At 40.7% G+C, this 12,617-nt stretch overlaps 2 protein-coding genes across 10 annotated transcripts in view; both read left to right on the forward strand.

Moving 5' to 3' along the window:
* SENP7 (SUMO specific peptidase 7) overlaps window positions 1-5,788 on the forward strand; it is a 39,748-nt gene extending 33,960 nt beyond the window's left edge. For 8 of the 9 annotated variants that reach the window (XM_083611483.1, XM_083611487.1, XM_083611482.1 and 5 more), the window contains 4 exons: window positions 153-193; window positions 383-451; window positions 1,705-1,852; window positions 3,019-5,788. In XM_083611483.1, the coding sequence (XP_083467609.1) occupies window positions 153-193; window positions 383-451; window positions 1,705-1,852; window positions 3,019-3,156 (396 nt within the window). In that variant the 3' untranslated portion in view covers window positions 3,157-5,788. The remainder of the gene's footprint in view (window positions 1-152; window positions 194-382; window positions 452-1,704; window positions 1,853-3,018) is intronic. The other variant, XR_014547549.1, reaches the window with a different exon arrangement.
* Window positions 5,789-8,544: 2,756 nt separating this feature from the next.
* The window catches only part of IMPG2 (interphotoreceptor matrix proteoglycan 2), a gene marked incomplete at its 5' end in the record, with an annotated part of 60,195 nt that continues 56,122 nt past the window's right edge, over window positions 8,545-12,617 (forward strand). Inside the window, 2 exons of the mRNA XM_083612063.1 lie at window positions 8,545-8,557; window positions 10,765-11,025. Coding sequence (XP_083468189.1) covers window positions 8,545-8,557; window positions 10,765-11,025 — 274 coding nt within the window. The remainder of the gene's footprint in view (window positions 8,558-10,764; window positions 11,026-12,617) is intronic.

The following is a 12,617-nucleotide window of genomic DNA, read 5'->3' on the forward strand; positions in this document are numbered from 1 at the left end:
TTACAGTGAACTGTGGTTTGGAAAGGCAGGATATACATTAATTAAACTGAACAAGAAGTGCTTTTGTTTAACTGCTAATATATTGGGTAAGTGTCATATTTGCTTATTTGGTTTTGCTTCTTCTGATCATAGTTTGTGAATGTGTTTTTCAGAGCTCCTCAAGCACTTCTAAAATGAAGAAAATTTGCAAAAGGTACGCATTTACATTTGTAATAATACTACAATATAGGGCCATATTCACATTTTTCTACACATACTAATAATAGTCATTAGTTTTTTCTAGTGGTACAAAACTATTTTATTGAAATTTCTCCTGAAATTCTTAAAACAAGCATTGATCCTTTGCATAATGGAAAATGAACATAATTTTTCTTTTGTATAGGCCATGTATCCTCATCTTAGATTCCCTAAAGGCAAGTTCTGTGCAGAATACAGTTCAGGTCTTGAGAGAGTGAGTAATGCTGTGTTTCATTTGATTCTGCTTTTTAACGGATAATTGTGTTTAAAGTGATATTGATCTAAGTCTGTTTTTATTGTATATACTGTGAGCAACCTGGTGCTCTTGTATTTTGAAGGAATGATATGCTATTAAAACGGTATGTAATATCGAGTGTTGCTGTAATATTTTAGTATGTTCATTTCTATTTCTTATAGCCTTAGTCTTATAGATCCCTGCAACCGAATCAATAAATGCTTGCATGCAATTTTGTAAATCAAGACGAGAGACTGCATGTTTTGAACATTTTAAGTTGCACATTTCAACTGAAAGTTACATTGCCAATAAGCAGCAGTGGACAGCCAACACAATCTGCTCCAGAACCAACATTGAGTAGACCCAGAGACCTGGATAGCCCCCAGAATATCACATAATAAATAGTGTGCTAGCTTTCACGTTCCATCAAGCCAGATGGAAAGGTGGGTGGGAAGCTCATGGAGTCTGATAACAAATAGGATCCATCTTAAGACCGTAACCAGATGGAAACTCCATGGCTTCAACTTCAGTCAGGTTTTCGCCCTCTATGCCTCCTACGTAGCTCTGTTTGCCATCTAACCTAAAGAAGAGTTCTGGAGAACTCAATAGCTTGCATACTGTTTTGTGATACTGTATTTAGTTAGACCTAATAAAGATACTGGGGACCAGGGTGGCGCTGTGGTCTAAACCACTGAGCCTTGGGCTTGCCAATCGGAAGGTTGGTGGTTCAAATCCCTGCGACGGGGTGAGCTCCCGTTTCTCGGTCCCTGCTCCTGCCAACCTAGCAGTTCGAAAGCATATCAAAGTGCAAGTAGATAAATAGGTACCGCTCCGGTGGGAAGGTAAACGGCGTTTCCGTGTGCTGCTCTGGTTCGCCAGAAGCGGCTTAGTCATGCTGGCCACATGACCCGGAAGCTGTACGCTGGCTCCCTCGGCCAATAAAGCAAGATGAGCGCTGCAACCCCAGAGTCGGTCACGACTGGACCTAATGGTCAGGGGTCTCTTTACCTTTACCTAATAAAGATACTCCCCTAATATTAAAATCAGTGTGACAAATTAACGATGGTTAGCTTTCCACGTTGACGAGGATATAAATGCAGCTAACTTAGGTTACAACTTACTTGGAAGTAATCCCCGTTGGAACCTTTAGGGCTTACTTTAGCGTAGACATGTTTAGGATTGCAGTCTTAACCTGCATCCACCCACCATATATTTCTCTGTTTTTATTTCAGATATCTAGAAGCAGAGTGTGAAGCAAAACGCACATTTCGGGTGTTTGACAAATCAACAATGGTGGATTTCTGTCCGAGAGTTCCCAAGCAGCATAACAATAGCGACTGTGGAGTATATTTACTCCAATACGTGGAAACTTTTTTCCAGGTGCAAAGCATTTCAGTGGTCCTTTGGGATGCCATTTTAAATTTTCTGGATAGAACTTTCAAATCCTTCCTTCCATAGGCAACTTGAGGAATGGGAAGGCTGATTTGATAGCTTCCAGTGCCTGCTTGGGGTGGGGGGGTAGTATTTTCATTCTTAGCTATTTTTGTTACTGCTTCTGGATTTACTTTATGTTCAATATCTGGTGCAGAATGACCTATCTACTTGGTAGTAACTATTTATTCTGCTTGCAGGCAGATTTAACCTTTGATTAAATTTACAAACAACATAAGTTTATTCCTTTTTCATGAATATGTGGCGGGTTTTGTGATTTCTTGTCTCTTTGCAGGGGACTCTGATTATTCTGAATCCCCTTCCTGGTCTGCAGTTCTGGCATTCTATGAGAAAACTCTGAGCGAGCAACCCTTTTCATTTATTCATCTTACTTTAAATACTTATCTGTATAGATATGGATATAGATTCCAAAAGGATCCAAAGAGGCTTAAGAATAAAAAAATAATCAGTAATAGAAATTAACATATTTTAGTGTCATAACACTAAAACATCAACAAAATGAAATCGAGGAAATAATCGGCACAGGCCTTTGCACCCAAGTTTTTATTAGCTTCATATTACAATAAGAGGACAAGGCTTGGGGAATCTTAAGAGGCAGAGCATAAACAGAACATTAAGTATCCATAATGTTTAGCAGTAGTTGGATGGATGTGGACACCTCACCCCATGAACTACCAATATGGGCTTGCACTTGTTCTAGGCCAGGCATAGGCAAGCTCGGCCCTCCAGATGTTTTGGGACTACAACTCCCATCATCCCTAGCCAACAGGACCAGTGGTCAGGGATGATGGGGGTTGTAGTGTCAAAACATCTGGAGGGCCGAGTTTGCCTATGCCTGTTCTAGGCAGCTCCTGGAAGTGCAGTTCTATCCAGCATTGTGCAACAGTTCTCGGAAGAGCAACAGTGCACAAACTCATTCCACGCACCCTTTCCCCCCCCCAACTCATTGACAACGTATGTTTGTCTTAATTATAGTTTGTTTAATACGAAGTGAACAGTGGGATTTTTTGCCAGGAGAGCAGGATATTTTGTGTCTTTGTGCCTTTTTAAATTAATGTAACACTACCCTTTTCTCTCTCTTTTTTAATCACCAGAATCCTATTGTTAACTTTGAACTTCCAATGCACCTGGAGCGGTGGTTCCCTCGCCAGATGGTGAGAAGCAAGCGGGAAGAAATTAGAGACTTAGTCTTGCAGCTTCACTTGCAGCAGCAGAGTGGCACCAAAAGCTAGCCTGAATTTCCTTCCGATTTTGCAAAAGAACTTTGTCCCAGACGTACTGGAAATCCGATCAGCAGCATTTGTGCCTCCATTCTTGCAGAGAAGAAAAACTGCAGATAAAATTGTGTGCATTTTATATCCGAGTTGATCTGTAGGTCATTGTGAGAAAATGGAACTACAAAATAGCAATTATGTAACTTGTAAATATTTGTGACATCGACCAATTTTATTTGGAATATAGAAGCAGCATAACTGGAATGTGCTGCAGAGATGGGAAAACATTTTAGCCCTAAAGGGTTCATTCCTAGTTTCCAGATACATCTGGAACTGTGTGAAACTACACGAAAGGAAGACATTAACAACCCATTTTAGGTAGGGATTCTTCCCTTGTGATGTCTTAAAGTCATGGTGTGTGCTCTTGCAGACATCTCTCCCATGTCAAAAATGGTGTTGTTGAACAGATGTTTATTCTGGTTGCTTTGAATAGGTCACAAATGCTACTGGTCTCAGTGTTGTTGTTTTTTTGGATTCTGACATACCTTGCTCTTTCTTAGAAGTTGACATGCCTAAAACCTTGCTCTGTTGCATTTTTGGAATTCAAGAGTGGAATGTAAAACCATTCCTGAAATTTAGAAAGAGATGTTCGGTTTTTTTTCCTGTGTCTGACTTGATCACTTAAACCAGATTCAGAGCTGTAATCGTTCTCTGCTGTGCAGCAGTTAAACGAATGCTATGAATACTATGTATTTCACTATATAATAATCTAAGGCCATATGGTCTTCGCTGTACTGGATACAGTTGTAGCTTACATCTGACAGGGCATCACCCTGGCAAGAGTTGTTTTAGTGTTTCAGTAATTGTATTTGTTTGTGGGGAGTGGGGAGAGGAATGTGATTGTTAATCATTTGGGCTAAAATCCTGTTTTCACTTGGGGTGAAACCCATGTAGCATGAGTAAGCATTTGCTTGTGCAGAGGGGCTTCTCCCTCTTCTGCTTCTCCAGCCGCCCACTCTGGGACTCTGGGGCAGAATTTGTGGTATGTGGGTGGCAGGAACTGAAGGAGAAGAGAAACCAGAAGCCCCACTGCATTTCCATTGCACAATCAGGTGGGCACCATTGGTTGTCACCCTTACCTGCAAGTTAAGTCCCACAGAACACAATGGGACTTAGAACCAGGTAAGCATGCGCAGGGTTACGTTGTGAATAATGTAACCAAATTCTATGGAAGGGAAAACTGCTGGTTTTAAAACAGGCACTGACTCAGTTATTTCAGAGACATAATATACTTTGAAAAGCTGAATGCTTGTGATTCCCCCAAGTACCTATACTTGTAGGAAGAGCTAATCATGCAAGAGGTTCAGCTGAAGTAAAAGTCATTTGTGTTACATTGTCAAATATTTAAATCTGGATTGATCATGTATTTGATAAGCTACAAGCACTGACTGAATAAATATAGTTCCTTTTTTCAGAAAGATGTGAGTTTGCTCACGGACATGCTTCTGCCATAATTCATAACAGAAGGAATAAGAGACCTGTTAGAGAAGGGGTTGTATATCATTACTGTGTTTGAAAATTGTGTTTAAAACAACAGCGACCCAGAACTCCTATATTATAAACTAGAACCACCACTAATGACTTGGGACAAACAAGACAAAGCCCGGAAACTTGAAGTGAAAATTTCTTTTAAGCACAGAAATACTTGTTTCTTTGCATTGACTACTGAAATTGTAATGGCTGTCAAGTACAAATACTTTTGAAAACTCGCGTTGCATACCCTTTTTACTGCATGAGATAAGGGGGGCGGGGGAGAGACTACATACACTGCCAGTTGTGAACATGGTAAGATTGTGTATTTCGCTATGATTCCAGATATTTTGAAACAAAATTTCCAATACATGTAATCACAGCAAAATAGACATTTGATGTTGCCCTCAAATGTACATTTTCTGTATGCACATAGTAACTATGTTTTTTTCCTTTTTTTTAAGTATGTGAGAAGTGTGGCACTGAGCCAAAATAAGTGTCACAGAAAAAAGAAAAAGTTGCTTAGAAGTTACTTTGCTAAGTATTTTCACTACAGCCAATGGTACCTAGCAGGGGCACTTGACACATATATTTCTTGGCCTATGGCTGTTTAATTGGATTTTCTGCTCACATTTCTGTTGAAAATACTCCCATGTCCTTTGCCATTCGAATGTGAATCGTCTTGGTGTAACTTTCATGGGGCTTACATGTTTCGTGTTCAGCCAGATCTTCATTCATTCTCATATGAGCTCCACACTGTCTTTCTCTAATGTATTATTGACTTGCTTCATATCAATGAGAATACCAAAGGAAAGAAGAACCATCTCAGCCCTAGTATATATAGAGTACAAGGTGATAAAGCTTGCAGGGCTGTCTTCCCCCAGAATCTAAAGCATCTCAGTAAGAACCCAGCAGCAATAAATGCCTCCAAACTTATTTATTAATTTAGAATGGTCACGTTGTTTATATTGAATGGCATATTGGAGTGGATGGGTGTTTAATTCTTATAAATTGTAATGTCTGTTTTAAGTTTATTCCATAAAATTACCTGCCTGTTTTGGATCTTGAGTTCATTTGTATGTTTTTTTTCAAATTAAAAGAAGCAGCAACTTTGTTAGAACATAATTGTTTGTTGGATTTTTTTTTTACCCTTCCATTCGCTCAGGATCATATACCGGGTTCCCTACCTCTTATCTTCACAACAATCCTGTGAGGTAATAATTTGGCCAGCTTCACATGACTAAACTTTGGTGTCCCTGGCTGTCCAGTTGTTTGTCTCGTGAGACAATGGAAGAGTGTGCCTTCAGGGATGAAGACAAACTGTTGGAGAGTTACAGCACCTGCTGTGGCTGTTGAGACCAGTACAAGAGAGGCATGCTATGTTACAGCTGGGGTAGATGAAGGCGTGCGGTTGTTCTGATGCATGTCTACCAAGACATTACACCATATTGGCCACATATCTTACATGCATACAGTTAAGGGTTTTTTTCAGTTTTAAGTTCAGTTTGCCCCATTTTCCACATCAGTATGCAAACTTTAAAGTTCTGCATGCAATTGTCTAGAACAGGGGTCTGCAACCTTTAAGACAAAAAGAGCCACTTGGACCCGTTTCCAAAGAAAAAAAAACTGGGAGCCGCAAAACTCATCATTATAAAAATAACTTTTTTGTCACTTTTTTATTATTTCTTTGTTTGACCCCTCAGAATTACTCCCCATAGAAATAAACGTTAAATTAACAAGTTACCTTTTTGTGTGTGTGTGTTCTTCACTCCCCTTCAAAACAGTGACCAGAGTACATGCTCCCTTTCAATGCAGTGACCAGCGTACATGCCCCTTACAGTGTAGCGGGCGGACGGGCGGGAAGGTGACGTCAGGACGGTGCGTGACTAACGCACGCACCGCCCCCATGCGACGTCACAGCCAGTACAGCGCCCGCCACAGTGGGGAGTGTCGGGGCGTGCAATGCACCTCCTCCCCTCGCTACTATCCACCCCGGAGCCGCAGCAAAGGTGTAAAAGAGCCACATGCGGCTCCGGAACCGCGGGTTGCAGACCCCTGGTCTATAAGGATTGTATGGACAGGCAGCAGCTCTCCAGAGTTTCAGGTGGGAATCTTTCCTAGCCTTACCTGGAAATGTCAGGGGATATGAACTGGGGATCTCTTCCATGCAAATCATGTCCCTTCCCCAAAATCATTCAGTGTCCTAAAGGCTACAAGCTGATGGTAAGAAGTGTACAGCCACTAGTTTAGGAGCCCTTGTGGAGAGTATATTAAATAGGTGTTTCCTGTGCAGAATATAGACTTTTATTTGCTATTCGGTTGTACAGTTGTTTTTGTTACAAGAAGAAGAAGGAAGAGTTTGGATTGGATATCCCGCTTTATCACTACCCTAAGGAGTCTCAAAGCAGCTAACATTCTCCTTTCCCTTCCTCCCCCACAACAAACACTCTGTGAGGTGAGTGGGGCTGAGAGACTTCAAAGAAGTGTGACTGGCCCAAGGTCACCCAGCAGCAGTGGCGTAGCGTGGGGGGTGCGGGGGGGGCCCGGCTGCACCGGGCGCAACATCTGGGGGTTAGGGGGCGCAAATCCACGGGTTAGGGGGCACAAATTACTTGCCTTGCCCCGGGTGCTGACAACCCACGCTACGCCACTGCCCAGCAGCTGCATGTGGAGGAGCGGGGAAGTGAACCCTGTTCACCAGATTATGAGTCCACCGCTCTGAACCACTACACCACTCAGCCTCTGCCTTCATGGCTAACCAGTGCTAGAGAGCTGTGCCAATGCCTTTCCTGTAACAAAATGCAGAGGTTGGGCAATATAAAGGCTGGGATTTCTCTCCAACCTGTGATGTCTTTTGTGCTGGTAGTTCCAGGGTATGAGTTTGGTGGGAGTATTCTAGGTCAAGAATAGCCAACACAGTGCTTTCCTAATGTTGGACTATTGACTCCTATCATCCGTGACCACTGACAATTTTGGCTGAGGCTGATGGGAGCTGGGATTCCAACTCCATCTAAAATGCACCATGTTGGCTACTATTCTAGCTGGATTCAATGGGGCCCATAAGCATTACATTGTCTATCCCTGGTATTGTGCAATTTAGTATGCTGTGTATTCTGTGTTCTAGTTAGTTTTCATTTCCAGTATAGGCAGCAACCATTTTAGGCACATCCAATTGATATGCAGGCCCTTTGGGACCCGGAAGAGGGCACAACAGAAGTGGGGCAGGCCATGCTTATATGTGCTCTGCTGACCCATGGAACCCCCCGCCAAATAGTTGCCGCTTGTATGCACAGTATGTGCATGTATAAAATACATGTTTTTGTTTAGTGCGATTATGCAAAACAGAAAGGATGAGAATCACTGTTTCTACTACCTAGTACAGCAACAATAATTTTATTATTTATATGTTGCCCATCTGACTGGGTTTCCCCAGCCACTCTGGGCGGCTCCCAACAAAATCATAAAAACTCAACAAAACCTCAAACATTAAAAACTACCCAGTACAGGGCTGCCTTCAGATGTCTTCTAAGTCATATAGTTGTTTATCTGTTTGACACCTGATGGGAGGGTGTATTCTTTTTGCCCTGTCTCCTCAAAACGGGTAGGGGTGGAGAAATTGCCAGGAAGAACAATAGACAGGACCTTGCATCAGCATACCTGAGGGTTGTCACATGGCTAAAATGGATCAGTTGTGGTCTCTTATGACAATAGCAAAAGCACCCTCGAAAGAGAATCTCCAAGCAATGACCATGATGCTAACATAAGTTATTGTTTGGACAGCAAGCTGCTGCTGCTTTTCTTTTAAGACAGTCAATGAAAATTGTTCTTAATTAAGTGTGAAAGGTACTGTCCTTGTGTGGACTGCCAGTTAACGACATGACAAGCTCTGGTAAATCTGGCTTAGCTGGCCAGCTTAAAACTGAAAAATTATCTCTCTGGTCTATTGGCTAACATCAAGGAGCTTCTTCTTCGCCGCCTCTTGTGATTCCCAAAATGAAAATGGAATAATTTCTTTTAACAAAACAATTGTAGACATTTGGGACTCACTTTTGTTGCAGAAATCAATCCTTTTTTTAATCCAAGATAATTACCAGTGACACCAGACCTTCTCTAAGAACAGACTGTTACTGGATGGTTAACACGTTCAGGTCAGCTAGCACTGCTAAAAAGGAACTTGGTTATTTTCCCTTTGCCTTTAAAAAAAAAATCCGAAAGAAATATGTGTGACTTTTATTGGAAGATCTACTTAGGAGTCTGGATATTCATATTGATTGAAGGGGAATTTCAAGCATTTGCAGGTAAGAAAATACTCCTGTTTTCTGCCATCCTCTGAACTGTCTTTGAATCTTATGTTTACCAAAAAAAAATATTTTAGAGTGATAGAAAATAGGGTTACATGTATACAGAGTCAGACCAATTTCAACAAGGTTTGTAGCTGGAAATTAGTAGTGGGCCATTATATGTCCACATCTAGCATATTCCACTGAAATATATACGTGCTGAGGTAAGTGAAAAACCGAGTATCTGTTTTGCATTAATGTTAATGTAGCAACTTTTGTTGCAATAGGGCTTCACTCTACAATTAATAATGTTTCCCATCTCCCATACCATCTGCCTATAGATTTTCACCCAATAGGCTGCTATATGGTCTTTTAAGTAGTTACAGTTATCTGTTCAGTTTGATATCACATAACACTTTTATGTGGTAGTCTATATTGGCTGTAGTTGCTGTCTTTCATTTACTGGACTGTTTAACTGTTTAGATATCTCCCCCTATCTAATTTTCCAAGTTAAAATGATTATTCCTGCACTTGTAGAAGCAAGTCATTTGAGGTGCATCACATGAACGAAAAAATGTGATTGGTTCCCAAATACAAAATTTAATACAACATGACTTGAACACATCAGCCGTCCACTCGATAATAACTCCTTTATGAAATTAGATACATAAATTGTGGCAGGTTTAATGTGTTTTTGTCTTCTACTAGTTGCAGGATGTTGTAAACAGGTTTAAAATAAATTGCTGCAAGCCCTGTAACATGGAGTAATTCTGTCTTACAATGTGTGAGATGTGACACTTGATCACTGGTCTTCAACTGTTGGGTTGGGACCCACTTCAGAGTCACAGCCTGATCTAAGATGGGTCACAGCAGCTGTGCTACCAACTTACCAATATACAGTAAAGAAAAAAGGAAATGGCCCATCAAATGCATGTTTGTATTAAAGTTGGGTCCTCCTGGGTCTGCAAAAGTTGAAGACTACTACACTAGTCCATGTCTCTGTGAGAAAGGACTTGGCAGAACATGATGTATCTACACCTAAGCAATGATATAATGTCTTTGTAATAGGGTAAAGCAGTTGCATTTATGTCTTCCAGGTCCTTGTGCAAGCAGAAATCCTTGTTTTCCTTAGCATTCACTCATTACAACCAATATAACCTTAAAATATATTTGGGGGACATGTAGAAAACAAACTTAGTGAAGATAGCCTCCTTTGAAATATAGACCATTATTTGGTGTTGTCCATTATATTGGTGTGCTAAGCGAAAACAATAATGAACAAGTTAGATTTCTTTAGCTAGGCTTACACTGAAGATTTACATTTTATTTGCAACCACCTTAGAGTGACATAGTAAGAACAAGAGAATAATGGTGCATGTTGGATAGTTATTAAAATATAGCACCAAACAGGAAGGGCAGGAGCCAGAACCTTCTGTCTCTATTAGCACCTATGTTACCTGAATGAATACAGAAATAAGCATACACAAAACAAATTAGTTTGGTTAAATGTTATGGAACGGATCCATACAAAGTTAATTGAACTTATGTCCATTTAAATTATTGGGGCTTAAGCTGAGTCAAGATTGATTTGTGCCATTAATTTCAATGGGACTTTAGTTCAACTTATTGAGGATGATGTCCAATGTTCATCATACTCAGAGTAGACCCATTAATCTCAATGGGTCTGCTCTTGAGTACGATTAACAACTTTAGTCTAGATCCATCTCTGCATCTATTTATTTAACTGAAACTCAGTGGTATTGTGAAATATATGTGCAGCTACTTAAAGAGATTTGTTTGTGATGTAATTTTGCAGAAGAAACCTATTCAGCTACAGAGGACATAGAAGCCAAGGAGCCTACATCAGATCTTCCACCAAATGGCTGGCGATCAGTTAGAAGCTTTCCCCAGTTTCCAGATTCTAAGCATCTTCTTGATTTCAGGGAATCTGAGAAATTCAGCAGACGCTTGTTGCGAAGAAAGAGATCAATTTTCTTTCCTACTGGAGTTAAAGTGTGTCCAGATGAGTCTATTGAGCAGGCTATTGCTAACCATCTGAAATACTTCAAACTCAGAGGTAAGTGAGTATTGTAAGGCTGAGACCAACTTTCTTGCAAATCAGTGCATTTAGTAGGGAGGCGAACCCTAGATGTCTGGTGAATAACTGATCAAAAAACTGAATTAAAAGTTTCAAGAAGTTTCTTGAGACTTCTGATCAATTAGATAGATACATGTGCAAACCTATTTGTCTCTGAGAATTGTAAGCTTACTGAAAGAGGCCCATGCATGCTTATCAAGGAAATGATGTCATAAAATATGTAAAGATAGTGAGTTTAGACCCATCCCTGCAAGGAGAAGATGGAGATAGAAAAGACCGTAGATACAGACAGAAACTGTACAAGCATTGGAAATGTTCAGGCTAGGCTCAAAGTCTTTATGAGTATGTGGGTGTTTAAGGTTAACATGTTTGTTACGGCTAGAGATTTAACCAGTTTGGAGGTGGTTTGTGATCATACTGTTGCTGTAAAGTGTACAAAATATCAGGGTCCACTGGGAAAGGCCTTTGCAAGACTAAGTAAGCTGTATTTACGTGGCAAACATCAGGCATGCAACAGCACTTTTGAAGTTCCCTTTGCTAAAATCAAACCCCTCCATGCCACCCAATATGTCACTTGTACAGATCTGAGAAGTTTCAGAGGCAACCCATAATGCACTGCCAGCTGTTGAGAGGGTAAAATGCAATTGAGTACACATTGGAATATGAGAGCAGACCTCAACAAGGTTTATTTTAGCTCACATCTCAGTGACAATTGGTCTTCTGCGCCTGCCTGTGTGAAATTGGCCTATGCTCTAAATATTTGTTCCCTGATAGCCTCACAGCTGGAACCAATTTGCAAATCTCTTGTCAGTCTCCCCACAGAAGCAGAGCACTGGACAACACACAGCAGGAGTACCATTTAGAGAGGAGCGGGGGGGGGGGGGATTCCCTTTGCCCTTGAATTTCAAGCCAAATAACATTATTTGTCAAGAGCCCCTATTTGCAGGGTTATTTCCCTCTAACATTTTGGACATTAAATTAAGGACACTCCCATGTACTTACGATTAGCATGTTTAAGAAATGTGTGCTTTGCAAAATTCTAGTATGAAATGGCAAGATCTAAACCTCCTGCCCTCATACATTGGGATGTATTCATGAGATCCCATGCTTCTCTAGATTTCGCAGTGCAGTTCTTGACACAAGAAGCATACAAAAATGTGCTTTAAAATTCATGTTAAAAATGCATATTTTGTGGGGAATGCATTCAAAATAGGTAGAGTAACATAAACAAAACCACAAGGGATCATTATGACTGTAGGAAAGTATATTGAACAAAGTTCCTCACTCAACATTGGGTTTTTAATCGAAGGAGGATTGTATAGTCTAGCATTTGAACTATACACCTTTCACCTCCTATCAGTCCTCTTTCTCTGCCACTACTATTAGATAAGCTTAAGGATGCTGACAAGGTTTTCCTTTCTTGCGTAGAGGAATGCCTTGCTATGAGTGGGGAAGGTTAGAGGGAGGCTCCTCTAAGAGCCTTTCTGCATCAGGCCAAAAGCCCATTTAGTCCAGCATCTTGTTCTCACAGTGACCAATCAAGATGCCTGTGGAAAGCCTGCAAGCAAGAC

This window comes from Podarcis filfolensis (assembly GCF_964270895.1).
Source record: "Podarcis filfolensis genome assembly, chromosome: 4".
Taxonomy (NCBI): domain Eukaryota; kingdom Metazoa; phylum Chordata; class Lepidosauria; order Squamata; family Lacertidae; genus Podarcis; species Podarcis filfolensis.